Raw genomic sequence first — 21,904 nt, forward strand, 5'->3', positions numbered from 1 at the left:
TGAACAAAACCCCCGTGAGCAGGAGCCACCATTACTACTCTCACACTGAGCACAGAACACCAGACACTGAGCTAGAAATGTTACACACACGCACCTTCCCACTCGAGCACAATACAAACCTACAGTATGGTCTGTGTGCGCCAATGAGGACACTCCAGCTCCGAAAGGGGAAGTGAGCTGCCCAAAGTCACACAGCTAGAAAGTGGCACTCCCCTGAGTCTACTGGACTCCACAGGCCACATTCCAAGTCAGTGTTTCTGAAGCTTATATGTACATTCAAATCACTTGGGTTCTTTTTAAAAGGCAGATTCAGATTCAGATGGTCTGGAGTGGGGCCTGAGATTCTGCATCCTTTGCAAGCTCCCAGATGACATGCATGCTGCAGCTCCAGGAACCATGCTCTGAACATGAAGGGTGTAAACCACTATATTATATTGCTCCCTTTTATGGCCAAAGAAGAACTAATGCTTAGACATTGACAGCAGCTGTGGTAAAGCCAGTGCACAAAACCAAGTCTCTCTAGCACTGAATTCCATGCTCTGGCTGGTTATGAAAGGCCATAGTACAGGCACTGGGCCCCAACAGCCACAGGTTCAAACCTTGGCTAGGCCCACCACCAAGCAGCCAGCACATTACTTAACTTTTCCAAGCCTCAGTTTGCTCCTCCACATAATGCTGGTACCTGCCTCCTGGGGCTGCTTGACCAGGGTGGTTGGAGAAAACAGTAAATTATGAACATAAGGGAGGTAATTAGTGTAAGTACTTAGCATAACACCAGGAAAAATTAGTAATAACAATAGTAAATAGCTCCATAGCACTTCGTAAATGCTCAATAAATATTAACTTGTCTTATGTGATGTGTGCCCCATTTTAACCAATAGTCTCACTCTTAGTTATAACAATAATACACACGTTCATTGTTGTAAGTTTAATAAATATCAAAAAAGTATCACAGAGAAAACAGTCATACCTGTATGCCTAACTCCCAAAGGTAATAACAAGTAACATTTTGGTGCAGTTCATTTCTGTATTCTTTCTTATCTTAAAACACATTAATATTAACCAAATTAGTGTTGTGTGTCTATCTATAACTATGCTATTCAATACGGTAGGCACATGTGGCCATTTAAATTTAAATATAAATGGACAAAAATTAAATAACATTGAAAATTTAATCCCTCAGTTCTTTTTGCCACCTTTGAAGTGCCCAATAGTGTGAACAAATGTGAACCTGAAAGAGCCAATCCCTCAAGATGGATTCTGAGTAGCTAACTGGGCCCAAATTTAAAATAGATTGCTTTGGCTATTCAGGCTCTTTTTAGGTCCCATATGAATTTTAGAATAGTTTTTTTTTTCTAATTCTGTGAAGAATGACATTGGTAGTTTGATAGGAATAGCATTGAATCTGTAAATTGCTTTGGGCAGTATGGCTATTTTTACAACATTGATTCTTCCAATCCATAAGCATAGAATGTTTTTCCATTTATTTGTGTCATCTCTGATTTCTTTCAGCAGTGTTTTGTAGTTCTCTTTGTAGAGATTGTTCACCTTCCTGATTAGCGGTATTCCTGGGTATTTCGTTTTCTTTGTGGCTATTGTTTAAGTGGGATTGTGTTCTTGATTTCACTCTCAGCCTGAGATGTTTTTGGTGTATAGAGATGCTACTGATTTTTGTACATTGATTTTGTATCCAGTAACATGGATTGAGCTGGAAGACATAATCCTAACAAATTAATGCAGGAACAGAAAATCAAATACTGCATGTTCTTCCTCATAAGCAGGAGCTAAGCGTTGATCAGACATAGACATAAATATGGGAACAATAGACACTGTGGACTACTAGAGGGTGGAGGAAGGTGAGGTGGGTTAGAAAACTACCTATCAGGTACTACGCTCACTACCAGGGTGACCGGATCCATACTCCAAACCTCTCAGCATCACGTAATATTCCCATTTAACAAATCTGCACATGTACCCCCTGCATCTAAAATAAAAGTTGAAATTTTTCTGAAAAAATGAGTTCAGGCAAAAAAAAAATCCTACTATACAAGGTACCTGAAATTTTTAAGATATGGTCCTGGTAAAACAAGGGTATTTATATTTTCTGAATTTAGAAGCACAGTAAGCAAAAGATCTGCTAAGCAACCAAAAGTAGGAGAATGTGATGAGTTACATTTCTCACTGTAATTGCTAAGCAGCAGCAAACAGCTTCCTGATTGGTACAGGTGCTTCCAGGGCTATTTAACAGGACATTCATTGTTATTCTTGTTGGTAGGTAATCTTCAACTGTGCCGCGTTCAGGTCACCATGCTGTCCACCTGATCTCTAGATTATGTGTATTGCAGAAACATTTTAGTGTTTTTCCTTGCAAGGATTCCAATCTAAACACAAATGACAAACTCTGCCTCTTCAGTAATCTGGTCCTGCTATGAATTTAATACCAAACTCTCAATTAAGGGTGATACAGCAGATGGCTGCAGACGTTATGGCAAGGACCATCGTGTATCATTACACTACTTCCTCTTCCTGGGCACACAGGAAGTCCTCCCTTTCCAACCCCTCTTGCAGTTGTCTTGGGGGCCGTGTGACTGTGTTCTATTAATGAAATGCAGATGGAAGGAATATGAGTCACTTTGGGATCTGGCTCTTAAAACATCTTGTGCAGTTTTACAGCTCTCTCTTTCCTTTCTGGAGTAATTGTTCTAGATAATGGAGCTCTCCACTGAAGCAGCCGAGACCCCAAGTCGCTGGAGGAGAGCTGCAAAATAGCCAGACTAAGAAATGCCTGAGAAGAAACCTTTGCTGTATTAAGCCATTGAAATTTCAAGGTTTATTTGTTACCTTTTGTGCAAAATTGCTTTATGTTTCATAAGTAAATAAAAACTAAAAGCTAAGAAATATAAATAAATAAATAAATAAATAAAACAGAGCCAAGCAGCCATTTGCTGACTAGAGGTCACACAGGTACTCTCAGTTATTTGAATATCCACCCTTCTGTTTAACATTGGGACTTGCAGACCTCACCTGAACCAACCAATCAGAGCTCACCTGCCTCCTCGAATCAGGGCTCAGCTGTATCAACTAATCAGAACTGCACCGCATCAACCAGTCTGAACTAAGCAAGTTTGAATCCTTCATTTGAATAAATGAACTTGATTGGGAACCTAGGTGGGAGCTTTCTCTATAAAAGCCAAACCCTCCCTTTGTTCTCCAGAACACACCTTTGTTTTATACTAAGGTTGTGCCTTCTGGGTTTGCAGACTGTGACGGGAATAAAGTCTTTTTCCGTCAAATTCCTTTTCCAAGAACTTTTGTTCATGATAGGTCTGTGTTGCTAGTGACTCCCACACTGAACAATGCAGATATTTCCATCATTGAAGAAAGTGTCATTGGACGGTGCTAGCTAGACACAGTCTTATAACTTCCTTTTCCTCACTTAGCACCATATCACGTACAGTTTCACATATCATTGTCCAAAAACTGATTTTACTGTCTGAATTATATAGATGCTCTTGGTTTATTTATCTGGTCTTCTATGTTTGGATACTTAGATTGCTTTCAAATGGTCACTGTCATAAATGACACCCTAGTATATGTCCACGGGCAGCAACTTTTGTGTATGTCTATATTGATTATCTTAGGATAAATGTCTATCTACAAGTAAAATTATGGGGCCAGGAGGACATGCACTTTTTAAGGCTTTTGATGTATATTTCCAATTGCACTCTGAAAAGATCATATCAATTTACCCTCCCAGTGTTATTTATTTTAGTGCTTGCCAACTTGAGAAAATAAAACTGTATTTCATTTTTATTGTGTTTCTGTCATTATTAGAGAGATTTACAACTCTATTAGAGGTCCCCAGATCAATTGTATCTATTTATACAAATTATCTTATGAAATAACAAACTTGTCAAAGTGTATATGGAGAATATAGCTTCTACTCACCAAATAAAACATGGGAAGGCTGCCCAGAGCCCATCTGTGCATTAAACCCATGCTGGGCTGAGCAGAGGTCCAGTAAGTATTTACTGGTCTTGGCTGAATCTGTGACAAATGTGTGCTTCTTCCCAGTGACACTGCTTGTGATGGTGAACTTTTTTTGCTGAAGGAAGCAAACACAGACTTTAATACATTTATCATCCACAACCCTCCACTGACGCAAAACTGCAAGAAAATGCTTGGTCCCTCGCTTCCACATCCTGTAGCAGGCATCCACGGGTGCATGGCAGATGCTGTCTGACTGTGGCCTGATATTTTTCTTAGCTTAAAGAAAATCCCTCTTTTTAGTTTTTCCTTCATTCATCAATCAAATTGTTTATCAAACAATTACTACTTTCCAAGGAGCGTGCTGGGTGAAAAGAATATGAAGTGGGTCAGGTACATTGACCTCAGCAAGGACGGAAACTAACCCTCAGTGTGCATTATGAAAACCACTAAGTATTCCCATTGTTTTTATTGTACAAACTCCAAGAAGTTGTAGACAAAATCTCAACTAGTCGGGTTATGAAAAAGATAAAAACACCTGTGTGTTATAATATTTCTGGCTATAATGTAGCAGATTCTGTTCTGAGTGCTTTATGAGTATGAATTTATTTTGTCTTCACAACTACAGAATAAGAGAGATTCTATCAGTATTTGTACTCTACAGATGAAAAAAAAAAAGAGCAAGAGTCCTCAAAATGCCACAGGAATTGAGGTCACACCACAAAGAAACGCTTCCCCACATTATACCTTCGAGGCCTACATACAAAGTGATAATATTTGTCCAGCTCACTGGGCTAAACTGGTGAAGATGACCTATATGAGGCTACCTGTATAGAGCTTTATGAAAAAAATACAAATTTTTGCAATATATTATTCTAATAAGAACAATAAAATATATATAGGTGATATTAAATATTAATTCATATAAAACTTCCAAATAAAATCTTCATTCTAGATATTCTACCTATTTTAATAAGAACCTTCAGCTTGCTCCTATAAAGATAACTTTATAGAAACAGGGCTTATGCTTGAAAGCGCTCCCGGAAACCCCTGATCCTCTTTAAGGCTAATCTCTTTTAATTCCTGATAGTCACCATTTCTAAGAAACTCCATTCACGCATGTCAGATATCAACAAAAGGCAGATAAATATCCATTGCTTTTTCTTTGAGAAACTCCTTTTTACCATTAACCTAATTTTAGATAAATTGCTCATTCTCTATATACTCTTTACTTTTACTGACAAGTATAGTGCTAAGCCTCCTTGTGCTAATAGGAATGGATTCTGAATCCAATTGAACTGTACTATAACTAGTATTTCTTTAAATAGTGTGTTGTCTCAAGCATTCATAGATGCTGCTCCACTAGTCGTAATAATTCTTCTTTAGTACTCAACTGATCATTTTATCCACACTTTTTCAAAGTTGAATATTTGCTTGAAATCCATACACTTTGTCAGTACACACCAATAGGCTTTCATGCAATCCTGACAGTTTTATATTAAGTTTATTCAGATATTAAGCATTTTTTATATGAACAAGTCATTTTTTCTGAGACAGGGTTTCGCTCTGTCACCCAGGCTGGAGTGCAGTGACACAATCATAGCTCACTGATACCTTGAAGTGCTGGGTTCAAGCAATCCTCCCACCTCAGCCTCCCAAGTAGTCGGGACCACAGGGAGGCACCACCACACCCAGGTAATTTTTGTATTTTTTAAATAGGGACAGGGGTATCGCTATGTTGCCCAGGCTGCTCTCGAACTCCTGGGCTAAGTGATCCTCCTCAGCCTCTCAAAGTGCTGGGATTACAGGGGTTAGCCACTGTGCCTAGCAAGAATAAATCACTTTTTAAAATGTAATAACTATTTTTTAACAAATCTGAAAAGGGAGAATCATTCACACACCCACATACAAACAAATACACACATCGAAGTGTCTTTTAGCTTATAAACTCTCAGCAAAACTCTCCTTTTCAGATATCAGTGCTCCAAGGTATCAAACACCAGAGTGGAATGCTGATCGTATTTCTTGACATAAAGGTGAAAAGAGTCTTGACTGTCAAGACTCTTTTCCATCATTTAATGGAAAATTCTTATCTGCAAACTTTTGCATAGGCAAGCTGCTACTCTGTGTATACAGTGATGTATAACTCCAATCTCTGTGTTTTCAGCACCAGCATGAAATCCTTTCTTTGCACTTCTGTGGTTGCAGTAGAAATATTAGGTTGGTTCAATTACTGCAATTAGGTGGGTGTGATTACTCTTGCACCCACCTAATTCATAGCAGGTGCTTCTGTAACATGTTGGTTTCAAAGCATCAGTTTACCATTTTGAATATTTTCATCCCTAGGAGTTTTTTTTCTGTTGCTATTTGTTCATCTGCTTGATTATTTGTATTTCATACATCTTTGTACGAAATACAAATAATATTTTTCTAGGCAGGGGAGACTTGTCATGAAACTAATGAAACTGAAGCTCCAGGGCCCTCACTTCCTGGGAGGAGCCCTGGCAATGCATTCACATGGTCTTATAATACACAGAAAGTAAGACGTTTTCACCCCAGTTGGTTAAGACCACCGACTCTTTCTACTCGGACACACCCTCCTTGCCACGTCCCTTCGCACCAGGTGGTGTTGGGTGATACGGAGCAGATCCCTCTAAGAAGTTGAGATGGGGATACACTTGGTTTAGATTTAGTTGGATTTATTTAGGTGATTTGAAGACTTTTCTAGAATAGTTACTTTATTGCTAGCCATCCCAGAATACTCCTTCCATTTGTCTAACTCACCTAAAATCTCAGCAGAAAGGTGCAGGGCCAGCAGCCAGATGAAATTGACCATGCCCTGTAATACCCAGCCCCCAAAGGAAGCATGAGGTTTACAGAGCAAGTAGCTGATCTACAGGAAGTTTTTGCACTCATCAGAAATGAAAAACTGTAATTTAGTTCTCAAAAATACTCATCTAATTGAAATGCTTCCCTATCAGGGATATAGTCTATAGTTGTGTATACTGCATTATCAATACACCACACGATTTTTTTTATGGGAATACCATGAGATAGAATTTGTCAGGTTTCCTGCATTTGCAGCAAATAATTCTTTTGCAGCACTAGAAAGAGCAAAAATGTTTCTGTGCAAAGCTGCGTGTTTCATGCATCCTATTAATCCTTTCAATAATAAAAACAGATTTCAATCCACCATGCTAAAAGAAAAACTAAACTATATTTCTATCCTCTCTAGAGAAAATGATATTACAAAAGTGCCATCATACAGAAAAGTAATCAGAGTATGCCATTAAGAATTTGAAAGGAAAAAGGTATTACAGACATTGTCAGGAAGTTAATAAAAATATTACTTGCTGGCTTTTGTGATATCTGCAGGATTTGTTCAGCTTTTAAAAATTCATAAAGTTTTTGTGATTTCTTTTCTCATTCTAAATAAATATTTCTTTCATGCCATCTTTTGTAACTTTGTATTCTTTTTCATAAAGAGGGCCCTACATAGCGTGTATCTGCTTCTGTTTCCATGCATTTCTCTTCAGAGATTTAACTAGTGGCGATAACTAAGAACAGTTACTAGCATGCATAGGTTTATTGTTCTAGAAGGAACAGGTTTTTGATTGAACAATCAAACCACACATGGACGCCAACACATCTACAAATCATATTCTTTGGAAATGTCATCTTTCTCTATTTCCTTTGCTGCTTTGGTGCAGGCTAGCAAGATGAATGATCTGTAATTGTTTGAAGACTTTTGGCCTCAAGTATTAAAAAGCAAAATTGAAACCAGTTTCCTGAGTTAATTTTCATATTGTTCACTGAATTCCCTATTTTGTGCTTACAGAAGCATAAAGAGTTCAAGTCATTTTCTGCGTAAGATGCTTGGTTTGCAGCAAGCTGCTGGTGACATTACTTTATCTGATGACTGTTCCGTAAAAATAAATTATTCATGCCAAGGAAGAGGATGATCATCAGAGAATGGAAACCCTGATTAAGTATTTTTTGAGCTACTAAGTTTGTCTTCAGAGCCTGATGACTTCCCAGTTTTAATCAAGAAATTAATCAACTAATTTAATCAAGAAATCCCCTGGTAGGGGGGAAATAAATACCTGTAAAAGTTAAACCAATGTATACATAAAGTACTTACTTAAGGGGACTGTTGAGCTTTACAGCTTCAAAAAAATCCATTTTTAAAAATTACTTTTTAGGTTATCTGCATTTTTATGAATATTTTGAAACAGTGCGTTGAAAAATCTGAACAATTAAACATGCAATAAAGAAAATAAATAATGTAGTAGTATAAAATTCATTAAACAAAATTCTTCATATAATCTTTCAGTTTAGTTAAAGTAATTTGAGTAATTAAAATTCTGAAAAATTCAAAAATATAAATATTGTTTCATTTGAGTTTGGTCAAAATAATTTGGAAAAAAAGTCAGTTTCCTGATAATATACAGACCACTTGAATAAACTCAATTAAATTGTGCTCAATTATTATTTATTTTTAGATGTAAGCTTTTTTCCTGAAAACAAACAATAATTTATTATGAAATTTTATCTTGGCGATGTGTTAATTTCAAAGCCAAGATGGAAGAAATAAAAGAAACGTCCTGAAAATGAATGAAAGCAATTACGTTCTACTCAGGAAACTCTAACATCAGATAATGATACAAATAGTGATCTAGTTAGAAAATGTTTTTAACCACTGAGAAAATTAAATAGGAAAAAAACATTTTTTCAGGGGCCACAAGATAAAGAACTTCATATTTTATAATAAATCGTCACTGAAGTGACACAGGTACTGACTGGAACAACCACAGGACAGGCAGAGGCTGTCAGCCACCAGGGTACAGTGCCAGAGTGACTCACTTCAGGTGGTAGAAATATGCATGCAAATAGCGTTCAAGTAGATTCCAAATGTTGTATACTTAATGGGGATTTTCTATTCAAAAATAGACTTTGAAACTTCTAAGAGCTATCAAAAATTTGCAATCCTCAGCATCCCGTAGCATACCTGTAGTCCTCAAAGACAGACCAGAGGCCTTGGCACACTGCGTGCGAAGGAAAAATTAAAACACGGGAAGAAGTTTCAAAACTTTTCAGGCTCCACTCAACCTAAACCACACTCTCAACCTCCATCTCCCACCTCCAACTTTGCTCTCAACATTAATGGAGTCTCCAAATTAAGAAAACTTTACCCAGAAGCAAAGCGTAGCCCTTTAGACCAATGTCTGTTCATGGGGATATGTGGAGGTCCAGGCAAGGAATGGTAGGGAAGAAATGGCCTCCTGAGGACCTCCCAGAATCCCTTGGCAGACTTCTTCCAAATATCTTGCAATGCATCAGAATGCAGGTTAACAAACAGACAGGCTGTGAGAATGTTTGGTCAGGAGAAAGCCACATGACCCATGACCCATTGCTCCTTTAAATAGCCAACAAATCAAAGGAAAATGAAGTGCAAGTTATTTATCAACTGAGCTACACTCACATAAGTAGAAATCTTCCTGGTTTCTCTCCACTGAAACCGTAAAGTTGCAATTCTGCTGTTGTTTTTCACTTCATATACTATGACACCCTTGGCACAGATCCCCAGGGCCATCTCCTCTTCCGGCCTCCTCTTCTCTGAGAATACTTGGTGAACCAGCACACCATATTCTGGGAGCTGCTGAGTGACCTGGAGCAGAAAAAGGCTGATTTAGAAAAGACAGGCACATAGTTTAAAATAATGGGCCTCACACCATTCACTCCACGCAAAACACATTGATAGGTGTTCTGAAAAGAAAGAGTAGGATTGTCATGTAAGTTTAGGAAACACTGGGTCGAACAGATTTATTTGGTATGTACAGAATTTCTCTGCACCTCTGATATGACAGAATTTTCCTTTTTTTTTTTTCTTTGTAACCCAAGGAATACTTTTCTCATGGAATACCTAAAACAGTACTTAGAACACGGTTATTATGAAAATAACACAGTACAATAATAATACTCTGAATAAGTTTTTTAGAATTCATACTCTTCTGGGACATCTCAAGGTAAAAGATTTCTTTTCCTGGTTGTATCAGAGTCTATAATATTTTCTGTTCCAACCCCTTTACATGACAGAAAAACTGAGGCTAAGGCACAGAAAGCGACCTTGCAGATCACCAGTGTTAGTTGTGAACCACCCTGCAGAGAAAATGACCATTCATTTTGGCGCTCCTCACCATGTAGCAATGCCTTCATGGGGGTCCCCATAGCCCAAGGTCTTGCCTCTGTTTACCAGGTTAGGAGAATAAATTTTGCCAGCGGCCATAGGTCAGTGCAGCTGGGGACTGCATTAGGCCACCAATTTCTTAAGAGACCAGAGTATAAAATGAACACAAATGTTTCTACATCTGAATGGTGTCACTTTCCCACCCTGGGCTTTCCCACCTTCATCTTCACCAGGAAGACGCCAGTCCCCATCAGAAGGTTGATGTGTCTCTGGGACCCACAGCAAGGACCTCTTGCTCCATGCATTTGAAGCCCTCTCAGAAGGGTTGTATTGCTGAAATCTGGTATCCCATTCCTACCCCCAACCAGAAAGCACCATGTCCTATCCAATCTCTCTCACTCCCAGGCAAGGTCACAAAAACAGGGACAAATTATGGCTTTTGAGAGCTCCTCTCTCAGGCTCCTTGCCCATTCACCGTTGATGAAGTCCATGCAGACAGCTTATGCTGCCTGCAGACTCCACAACTCTTCACACAGGGTTCAGATTACATTTCTGAACCCTAAGCCTCCTTCGTTTAACTTTGGAGAGACCCTGTCATCATCATCATCATCATCATCCTCATCATCATCATCATCATCATCAGTATCCTCATCATCATACAAATCAATATTTATTGAGCGCTGGTGCTGAAATATCCAGTGGCCAGACTGGGCATGTAATTAAAGTTTAACAAAGCAGGGCCACCGCAAGATAATTAGGTAGATGCTTTTAAAGAATTCGGCGTGATATTTCTTTTAAAAATTAACCATTAATAAGTAGTCATCATTAGGATAAAGATGCCTTTGCTAGACTTACACTTCTTTAATTGTTTAGTATTAGTTTATATTTTAATTTATTGTTTAACTATACAAAGAGAGATATTATGCTTTTCAGTTCTTTGGGCCTCAAGATTCCTACTGGTAAAGCACCATGCTAAGCCTCTCCCAGCATAATTTCATTATTATTTAATCTTCAGAACAATCACAGAGATAGTGAAGCTATCCTTTTTCTAAGTGATCTGTCCAAGTTCCTGCTTTGGAGCCAGGAATGGAAATATGGAAAGATGAGCCTGTTTGTTCCTGAGTCTTCACTCTTAACAACTGAAATACAGGGAATCCAAAAGGCCTGGAAACATAGGCGAATATACTTAATGTTGTCAATGGCATCTTCAATCTGTAAAACAATAAAATAATGATGTCTACCTTCATTCGCTGTCTGCTAGGGAGTCTCCTAGGATGCTTCTCCTGGCCCCCTTTGCATTGCTATTGCTGGGTGTCCTTTCAGAGGGTCATTTCCTCTCCATGTGCTTTGGGCCATCTTACTACAAGGCCTGTCCTCCTTACAACAGGTAGCAAAGTTGAGATGGGACCAAGCCCTCCTGGCTGCCAGCCACAGAGCACCCTTGCTGCATTGAACATTCTTCAAAACAAATGGATTGTTATTTCTGAATATTCATCAAGGGGTTCAGAATTCATCTTCTCTGACCTTATAATTCCACCTGTGGGTATCTACCCTAAGAAAATATGCTGAATAATCAGGACAACCCCTTCTCATAATGCTGTTCAGTACAGTTTTGTGGGGTGATTTGGGGAAACCAGCTCCCGGCAGTAAACGATTTCCTAAAAACAGTACTGTCTTAAAATTGATTATCAGGCAGCCTTTACAAAGGATATTTATAAAGCATTTGTAATTATCAGGAGAGTGCATTTGTTGTAGTGCTAAGTGGAAGAAACTACAGGATACAATCGGTATGATTTCAATAGCAAGAAAAAAATATTTTAATAATATATTACAACCCGCAGCTATGTGGGAAAATGGCTCCACGGTTGAAGAAATTAGAAAAACACTGAATTCACCTTAAACAGGTTATTCTGAGATTAATAAGCTAATATAGTTGTGAATCTACAGACAGACTATGGTATTCAGCGCTCCCCAAACTGGACTTTTGCCCAGTCTGTGGCTGGTACAAGATGCTGAACTGTCAGAGTTAGTCATCAGTGAACTGGGGACCAAGAGGTAGCCTCCCAATAATGGTTTTCTCCTTTTTCTAATGAAAAACAAGAGCCATGAGGAGCTATAATTAAATAATCCAGTGATTGCTTGTAGAGTAGTAACTGGCCTCTGTGATGGGCTCTGAGGATCCACAGCCCTCCAGGCATTTATAGCCTGGTAGAAGGGATGGAAAATGTCCGGAAATGACTGCAGCGCGAGGTGTCTTAGCAATATATATCACCAATGTTCAAAATGTTTATTACCTTCCACCCTGTAATTCCACTCATGAGATTCTATCCCTAAGGAATGAAGCAGAAATACAGCTAAGATTTATATGGAAAAGACGCTAATCTCAGTATTGTTTTAAATAGTCCCATATTGGAAACTATTTATATGTTAAACAATAGAGCATCGAGAGAAAAAATTAAGGTACAACATATGTTAATTCAAAAGAAGTTTTCAAATGTTTAGATTTATGGGATTATATGCATACATAAAAGTGCATATATAATATAAAGCTAATTTTAAATATATATGCATATACATATATATATGAAAGCACAGAACAAAGAGAGAAGGATGAATATACCTAAATGTAACTGTGCTATCTCCAGGCGGCAGAATTATGAGGAAATGTTTACTTTTGTAATCAGGGAGGGGGAGAAAACCTTTAACAAACCCTCACCCTAATGAGAGGCTCCCAGTGTGCTCTGGGGATGATGACAAAGCCCTGTCTAGTTTATCTCTCTGTACCACAGGCAGGCAACACCAGCATTAACAACCCCAACCAGTCTACCAAGGGAAACTGCAAAAGCAAGAGTGCTCCTTGAAACCGATAAAGATTACATGTAAATGAAATCAAACCTGTTCAGTGCTTTCTGTGAATGGGGAAAAAAATGGTTTCCTGTATTTTTGCTTCTGAGCCTAGTAGTTTCTTTTACAATCATTTTTCATCATTCAACCAGGAAGCGAGGGACCCCGAGAGTGAGCTCAGCACTCAAAGTCAGGGTCTGGGCAGAGGCCAGAAGGTAACGTTCATCCTGCAGACATCTGCCGCAGGGTTGGGTCCTTGGCCTCTAGACTGGATTCTGCAGTTCTGTGGCTCTGTGACCACTCATTATCAGATGGCTTTGAAGTCCCCACTGGTCCCTCATCAAGGGAATGCTTCATCCCCTTGACAGGGAACAGGTGTGCAGCCCGGACTATGGAGTGCCTTGATCATGCTTCGCCAGTGCTTCTCAAATGAAACGCCTGCAGGCTACACTATGTTAGATACAGGGATAGTTCTGCAAAATGACCGGCTGAAAAGCAAAGGCCCAACCTCATGTTGGCTGTTCTGTTTTCAAGTACCCATCTCAATTAAGGGCAAGAAAACACAGACAGAATATTTCTACCTGACTTCTGTACAGAGAAATGTACAAATCTCCTAGCTTCCTTTTAAAACTGCTCCCCCAATCAAATGGCCCAGCTTGTATCCCATCCTGGGGAAGCTGCGAGTGTCCTCGCACTTATCCCCCAGCTGTATCTGCACAGGCAGAGTAGCCACACTCTCCTTGGTCCCCACATCTTGACATAGAGTAGCTGGTATTGTTCTTGTTCCATTGAGTGTTTATTGAGTTGTGTGTCTGTGGGTAGACCGCAATCCTCCCCACAAGACGTGGAGCTTCCTGGGGACAAAGAGCACGTACTTTTTGTCTCCATTTTCCAGTGCCTGGCCCACAGCAAGGGGAGATTGTGGAGTAGCAAAGACTATTTATCATTGTGTGTGCCCACATGGGGAGACCGCAGTGTCACTGTTTTTGCCCCGCTGGTGAAGAGACGACGGGCCCAAGCTGCACCCCTGTGCACAGGCCACAGCAGCTGTGCTGTGTTGAGGACTGCTGTCTGCAGGGCTGCAAACTTGGGGTCTTGCAACGGCTTTTCGCTGGCTCAAGCGCTGATCTTGTACTTCTGTTGTCCTATGTGTCAACTATAAGAAATGTGGTCTCCCTGCTTGGAGGAAAGTGTCTGGAATGCTGATCTAAGATTTGTCCGGGCACAGTGGCTCCTGCCTGTAGTCCCAGCACTTTGGGAGGCCAAGGCAGGTGGATCACCTGAGGTCAGGAGTTCGAGACCAGCCTGGCCAACATGGGGAAACCCTGTCTCTACTAAAACACAAAAACTAGCTGGGCATGGTGGCAGGCGCCTGTAATCCCAGAGTGAGACTCCGTCTCAAAAAATAAATAAATAAAATAAAAAATAAGGAAAAGCCCTACCACACCCACCCCAGCTCACTAAATCCTACCCTCTTTGGGGTCATTTTCAATGCCAGCTGCTTCCAGAAGCCTCTCCTTGCCCCTTCCTGCCTCCTAGAGCTCCACCCTTGCTCATGCCTCATTGTGGGTCTGTACACACCTGGGCCCCTTGAGAAGGCTCTGGAGGGGATTTCTGTCTGCATTCCCTTGAAGACCAACACCTCTCTCCAGGTCAGGAAGGCCTTACCCTCAAGAACTCCAGCTCAGCATCCTCTCCCCACAGTGCAGAGCTGAGCCGGTGCATCTCTGAGACTTCGACTTGGACCTGTAGAGCGGTCATCCTCTCGATCAGACTCGCTGGGATGTAATCTTCAACGTGAAAGTATGGCTTACTCTCCACCTGCTGGAAGTAAGATGCAGAGGGGAAGGGCACAATCAAGACACTGGCCGGGGCACTCTGAGAGGAATGAAAACATTATCTGTAGTCACAATTCCAGGAGGGCTCCAGAAAAAGACACTTCCTCAAGGTGCCCACCTGGGATATTATTGTCTACTATATTAGAAACAGGCCAAACCCTAGGACATGAACAGAAAAGAGAGAGTAAAGGAGCTGTTTTTGAGCCCCTTTTTATGCCAGGTAGTTCACAGAACACATAAGCCTCTTCTGATTCTCACAGGAATACTCTGAAGATGGCATTGTCATTGCCATTGCCAAGACAAGGCAAGGAGAGAGGTCACTCAACAGGGTGAAGCTCACACCACTTGGAAGTGACAGAAACAAGATTTGTTCAACCCAAACCCTCACACTTTCCATGATGCCACACCTTCCCAAAAGGCACAGCAAAACCCTGGCCCTAAAACTCTTCTATTTTTTTTTTTAATTCATTTAGCATTTCTGTCTACATGCACTCCCAGAACATTGTCTCTTCTCACCAAGGAGGTCTTAGCTTTGGCATCATTGCTGCACATGAAGGTGTTCAAGGAATAGACCCCTGGAAAAGGGGAGACTGGATACCCCCCAGCCCACCTTCATCAAGTCTGTTCTTTGGGAGACTGAGGCTGCATCCCCCTAGGAGAGGGTGGCAGGTGGAATCACTCACTGCTTGATGGTGAGTTCCCTGAACACAGACTCTAGGGCAGGGAAAAGTCTGCAGAAGTCCATGCAGGAGTGATCTTGAGGTCCACTATACAGAATGAGGAATGCAGGATCAGGCAGAGGGAGAAGCTGACCCTGCCTTTGTATTCCCAGATCAACATGTCCTGGTCTCAGGATGCCCTTGCCAGCCTAACCCTGGGCAAGCCATTTCCCTCCAGTTGAGGGCAGTTACTCATGAAGAAGGCAGGTGGGAGCTGGGAGAATCTGGCCTCATTGGGGCTGGGGGTGAATGAGTTGGCCTGAGTGGGGGATCTGAAGGGAAGAGCACAGTGTCCACCACCTCCCACACTCCTGATGTAGCATGTCCCCATGTGGCCATGGACCAAGAATCCTCAGGTTGGTGCTGGCCCATGCTGGTTTTGAGCTCAGCTCCACCACAAACGGAGAGACATTGTTCAGCAGGCTAGTGCATAAAAAAGCATTTAGAATGCTCTTAGCAGGGCCAAATTACAGAACACTGGCAACACCATGCTGGTGAGGATGTGGAACAACAGGAACTCTCAGTCGTTGCTGGTGGGATTGCAAAATGGTACAGCCATTTTAGAATACAGTTTGGTTGTTTTTCATAAAACTAAACATACGCTTACCATGTGATCGAGCAATTTGCTCCTTGATAATTACCAAAAGGAGTTGAGAACTTATGTCCACACAAAAACCTGCACACAGATGTTTATAACAGCCTTATTCATAATTGCCAAAACTTGGAAGCAAATGATGTCCCTCAGTGGGTGAATGGATAAATAAACTGTTACATCCAGACAATGAAATATTGTTCAGTACAAAAAAAAAATGAGCTGTCAAGCCATGAAAAGACATGGAAGAGTCTGAAATGCATATTACTAGGTGAAAGAAGTAGGTCTGTAAAGGCTACATACTGTATGATCATAACTATACGATATTCTGGAAAATGCAAACTATGGAAGTATAAAAAGATCAGGGGTTTGGAGGCAGGGAGAAATAAAGAAGTGGAGCACGGAGGATTTTTAGGGCCATGAAATTACTCTGTAAGATACTTGAAAGTTGGTTATACAAATTGACTAATTCTTGTCATATTCAACTAAATCAGAGTCCAGGAGCCAGGAAGAAAATGAACTCGAGGCACATAACACCTGCTCCAAGAATTAAAATTTTTCCATAAGCCCAACTACTGAAAGGACTTGCTGTAACCCTAAGACCAGTTTTACCTAGTAGCTGCCGAAAAGACCTGCTGGGACTCTCAGACTTGTTTTACCTCCCACTGTCACTCACCAATCAGTTTTCAGTTCCCAAAAGTTTCTCAAGTGCTGATGAGTTTTCCTTCAAAACTATAACATTTTTATTCCTAATAAAAATCCCAACCTTTTCTTTATTGGTGAGACACACCAAAGACCACCCAGTCTGTGAGTATATCCCAAACTGCAATTCTTGCTTCCCCAATAAATTGTTTTAAATTTAGAGATTCATCTCCATATTTTATTTGACTTCGACAATAGCGTACTGGTGGATACATGTCTTTATACATTTGTCAAAACCCATAGAATGTACAACATCAAGAGTGAACCTCAGTGTAAACTATGAGCTCTCAGTGGTAATGGTGTGTCAATGTAGGTTCATTGATTGTAACAAATGTACATTCTGGTGCAGGATTTTTATGGTGTCTGTAGGAGAAGGCTGTGCATGTAGAGGGGCAGGGGATATATGAAAAATCCCTGTATTTTCAATTCAAATTTACTGTGAATCTAAAACTGCTCCAAACATTAAAGTCTATTAAAACATTTTTTTAAAAGTGTTTAGGATCTTTGATCCAGGATCCTTCTGGTAGGAATATATCCAAGAGAAAAGTCCATATGGGACTGAAAAAGATCTGGGGTCAAGTACACTTATTTTTATGGCATTTATAAAACAGAAAAATCAGATGCAATTTAAATGATAATAATAGTAGTTATCCCTTACATGGTGCTACTGGGTGAATACCCCACAATACAAGAATGAAGAAGTGAAGGAAGACTGGGAGGGCATGGCAGGCTTCCACTCCAGAGGATCACTAGGAAGGCCACCGGAGGACATGTACCATTCAGTGAGAAAGAAGAATGCAAATCGAATGTGGTGAAGTTCACAACTGTGTAAAAACCCCCGCATGTGATCAAGGCAGGGAGAGAATGCACCCAGAGGAAAGTTATTCTGCTGTGATGATGTGATTAAGGAGATTTATTTTTATACTAAATTGTCTTTGTCTCTCTTTTTAAAATGCAAATGTAATCATGTTGCTTCCCTGCTTAAAATTCTTCAGGGGCTCCCAATCTTTCACAACAGTGGTTTCCAAATTATTTTTTTTCAGCACCAGAACCATTTACCAAACAAAATATAAACCCCTTAGGAGGCCACACTAAGTTCCCAGATACAACAGGTGGCCCCCACCCAGCTTCACAGCCACCGAGGCTCAGGCAGCGGACAGGCCAGACTTCTCCTCTTGCCCATTCAGTGACACAGAGAGGGGCTCTCCTCTCTGAGGCCTCACTCAATGACCTTAGAAGTGTCCATTGCAGCACCTGGCATATAGCAAAGCAATGTGAAGTGAGCCCTGGTTGCGCTCTTTCTAGCTTACCTAACCTCACAGAGTCACAACTTTCTCAATGACAAATGTAAATAGCACCAGCTTTTCAGGGTTGATGTAAGAATTCAATGGTGCCAAGCCCAGAGCAGGCCTTCCATAAATTAAGACTGAGTAAGTGGTTGTATAAATGAATGGGTTTGTGTAAACTTGTTGGCCTTTACATACATGAGAAAGGAAAAAGGTGTGCCTCTGGGGACCACATGGGGGCAGCAGAGAGCACCTCAGAAATGTCCTTAGGGCACTAGACAGGTTAAGGTTTGGCGGGATCTGGGTATGGGGAAGCAGAAGGAGAATGAGATGACACTGAGCCAGAAGCAGGGTGAGATCAGTCAGAAACTGGACGGGCACAGGAAAGCACCATAATGGAGTGTTGGTGCTGGTCCATTTTATGTGTCGACTTGGCCATGGGGTGCCCAGATATTTGGTCAAATATTCTGGGTGTGACTGTGAGGGTGTTTTTGGACATGACTGACACTTAAATCCATAGACTGAGTAAAGCAGATGGCCCTCCCTAAAGTGAGTGGACCTCATCCAATCTGTTGAAGGACTGAATTAAACAAAAAGACTGACCCTCCTGTAGAGAAGCAGCTCCTCTCTGCCTGACTCTCTTCATGCCAGTTCTTCTCTTGCCTTTGGATTCAGGCTTGGACTGCAACTGCACCATTGGCCCTCCCGGGTTTACAGCCTGCTAACTACACAGCTTGAGGCTTCTCAGCTTACATAAACACATGAGCCAATGCCTTCTAATACATCTCTAGATAGATAGACAGAAAGACATATAGACGACAGATAGATAATAGACAGATACATAGGCAGATGATAGATACATAGATGATAGATGGATAGATAGATAGATAGATAGACAGACAGACAGACAGACAGATAGATAGATAGATAGATAGATAGACAGATAGATAGATAGATGATAGATATTTTATCAGTTCTGTTTCTCTAGAGAACCTAGACTATTATAGGCTCATAGAGGCAGGTCTGGGCCCCTGGAATCCTGGGGCAAGAGACTCTGCTGGACTGACTCCAGGTCTGAGTAAGAGACTATTACTCAAACTCCCACCTGCCTCCAGTGGATCTGGCCTGCCGTCCCCAACAACTCTAAGTGCTAGAGTTAAACTCAGGTTTGACATCCTGTATCTGAATCTACAGACTGAAGGTTAGCGGTTGTGTCATTTTATATTAGAGCACTATAATGCTGGAGGAGGTAGAAGGAAAGCTTGCAAGCAGCAGTTGTCACATGCTAGATACCACACATACATTGCCACCTTTCACCCTTACAGCAGCTTTGCAAGAGATTGATGATTATTTTCCATTTTGCAGATGAAAAAGCCAAGGCTCAGAGAGAAAACATGCCAAGGCCATACAGCTACTGAACCAGAGGCCACAGCAAGAATGTCAGCTGATTCACTGGGACACTCCTGGCTTAGAGCACCCTCCTCCCAGGATTCCCCAATGCAGCACCACCCAAAGCTGGCCTAGGCATGAAAAGGGCCCCAGGCCTGGCTACAGAGGGCAGGAAAGAGTTCAACGGTAAGCAGTGACAGGGCTTGTCAAAAGGGCAGGGAGGAGGTTAAGGGGACCAGGCCAGCTCTGAGACACTGCCTCCCTGGGGCAGTGTCAGAGGCAGAAAGTGAAGTTCCAGTCCCCATGGACCAGGGTAGTCCCAGGAGAGGGGACAGATGGGAATTGAACTACAGTCCCCTGACAAGCCAGCTGCTGATGTTCTGATGGATGACTGTTATCTGTAGTGTCTTCCAGTCCGGCAATTTCAACTCCATTCATTCACAGCTCTTGCACAAACTCCCTGTGCTTCAAGCACTGCTTTGCTGCTAGAGAAATGGCTACACAAAACAGACAAAAACACCCTTACCCTCAGGTGTTTTCTATGCTAATGATCAATAAAATGAATTCATCGTCCCACATGATGATAAACGCTGTGAACAAAAACCCAGCAGGGTGAGGGAATACACAGGGACTTTGAAGACCCCAGGACACAGCAGCGACTCCTGAAGCTGTACTGCGAGGAAAGCAAGACAATGTTGGGAGAGTCTGAGAAGTGTTTTTCACATCGCAGTCTGTAACCCATTGGTGAGCTATAAGTCAATTTAGGGGCCCATAATCAGCATTTTTAAAATGAATGAAAATATAATAGGAGATATCAATGTGCATTGCATATAGAAAGGATGCTCCTTATTTCCTGAGGTTTTTGCTTCAGTTCTGTTCTATATACATGTGTGCATGATGGGTTTTAATGCCCATTTATCCATGGGACATGGCAAAAAAATGTTACAACCCACTGTTCTCCCTGTTTTAACTGTTGGGCTTGTCCCTGCTCTTTAATCCAGTTCCAGAACCAAGGCAGGCAAGTTATAACCGAGGTTACTCACAGCCCTCCCTCTCTATCCCACATACCCTATGAAGAATAAGACACAGAACTCTGCGAAGGTGTCCACACCCAGTGGTGGCTACTGCTTCTCTTTCTCAGACTCAGGGTGTATTAATCTACTAGGGTTGCCATAACAAATACTAACTAGGGTGCTTAAACAATAGAAGTTCATTTTCTCATAGTTCTGAGGACTGGAAGTCCAAGACCAAGGCTTCTGCAGGTTTGGTTTCTCCCAAGGCCTCTCTCCTTGGCTTGCAGAAAGCCGCCTTCTCCCTGTTTCCTTACCTGGCCTTTCCTCTGTACTCGTGCCTCCTTGGTGTTTCTTTGTGTGTCCAAATTTCTTCTTCTTATAAGGGCACCAGTCAGATTGGATTAGGGCCCACCCTAACAGCCTCATCTCAAATTAATCGCCTCTTTAAAGGCCCTAACTCCAAATACTGTTAATTAGGGGTTCTACATATGAATTTGGGGGCTCAAGACTCAGCCTATAACACAAGGCCAGACCCCGATGATGTAGCAGGCTAGAACTTTAGGTAAACATGGCTCCTTTGTTCACCAATGATGTAGCATCTCTGACCACTAAGTGCCCACTGGTGGTGGACATGTATTTCTGGCCACATGTGACTATTCACCTTCTTTTTGAAGGAGGAAATGGGAAACCATTCTCCCTCCCTCTCAGTCTATGCACTTTGCAGTGTGAACTCTATCCCTGCCTCCTAGGGTGACCATGGGGTTAGACTCAAGTCTAACCAATCAAAGCATGACATCTCCCTACACAATGATTGGCTTCAGGTGGGCACATGACTCTATCAGCACCAATGGGACAGAAGCCAAGGATTTCCATGCCATTTCCAAGGAAGAGACTCTCTCTCTTGCACAGGGCTGGAACCTGGAGAGTGGAATTGGAAAGCCATGAAAGGCAAATGTGATAGAGGAGAGCACAGCTCAGAGACACAAGAAGCCCAAGTCCTGCTGACATCATGTGAGTTCCTATCACCCAGGCTCCAAGATAAGAGTGATTGGGCTGGAAGCTTGTCACAGGGATGCTGGGAGGCTGAGAAAGAACCAGAACCCTTCAGTTTTACAAGCCAATAAATGACATGTTTCATTCAAGCCAGCCTGAGCTTGATTTTCTATCACTTCTAATCAACAGAATGCTGTCCAATCACCTGTACTGGCCAAAGGTATGGGAGGATGCTAAAAAGGACCCAGAGGGTCCACTTGTGGGGCCAGGAACTCTAGGGGGTTGGTACTGGCCTTGAAAGGTATATAAGGTTGAGACGGATGTGCAGACATTATGGGAAAGGGCATTCAAAGG

General features: G+C 41.5%; 1 protein-coding gene across 2 annotated transcripts in view; it reads right to left on the reverse strand.

The window, feature by feature from the left end:
- Window positions 1-21,904, reverse strand: part of FRMPD2 (FERM and PDZ domain containing 2) — a 121,667-nt gene that overhangs the window by 40,651 nt on the left and 59,112 nt on the right. The window contains exons 13-15 of one of the 2 annotated variants that reach the window (XM_054435554.1): window positions 14,687-14,842; window positions 9,470-9,655; window positions 3,949-4,105 (exon numbers count right to left, since the gene is read on the reverse strand). In XM_054435554.1, the coding sequence (XP_054291529.1) occupies window positions 3,949-4,105; window positions 9,470-9,655; window positions 14,687-14,842 (499 nt within the window). The remainder of the gene's footprint in view (window positions 1-3,948; window positions 4,106-9,469; window positions 9,656-14,686; window positions 14,843-21,904) is intronic. The other variant, XM_054435555.1, reaches the window with a different exon arrangement.

Source organism: Pongo pygmaeus, chromosome 8, assembly GCF_028885625.2.
Source record: "Pongo pygmaeus isolate AG05252 chromosome 8, NHGRI_mPonPyg2-v2.0_pri, whole genome shotgun sequence".
Lineage (NCBI taxonomy): Eukaryota > Metazoa > Chordata > Mammalia > Primates > Hominidae > Pongo > Pongo pygmaeus.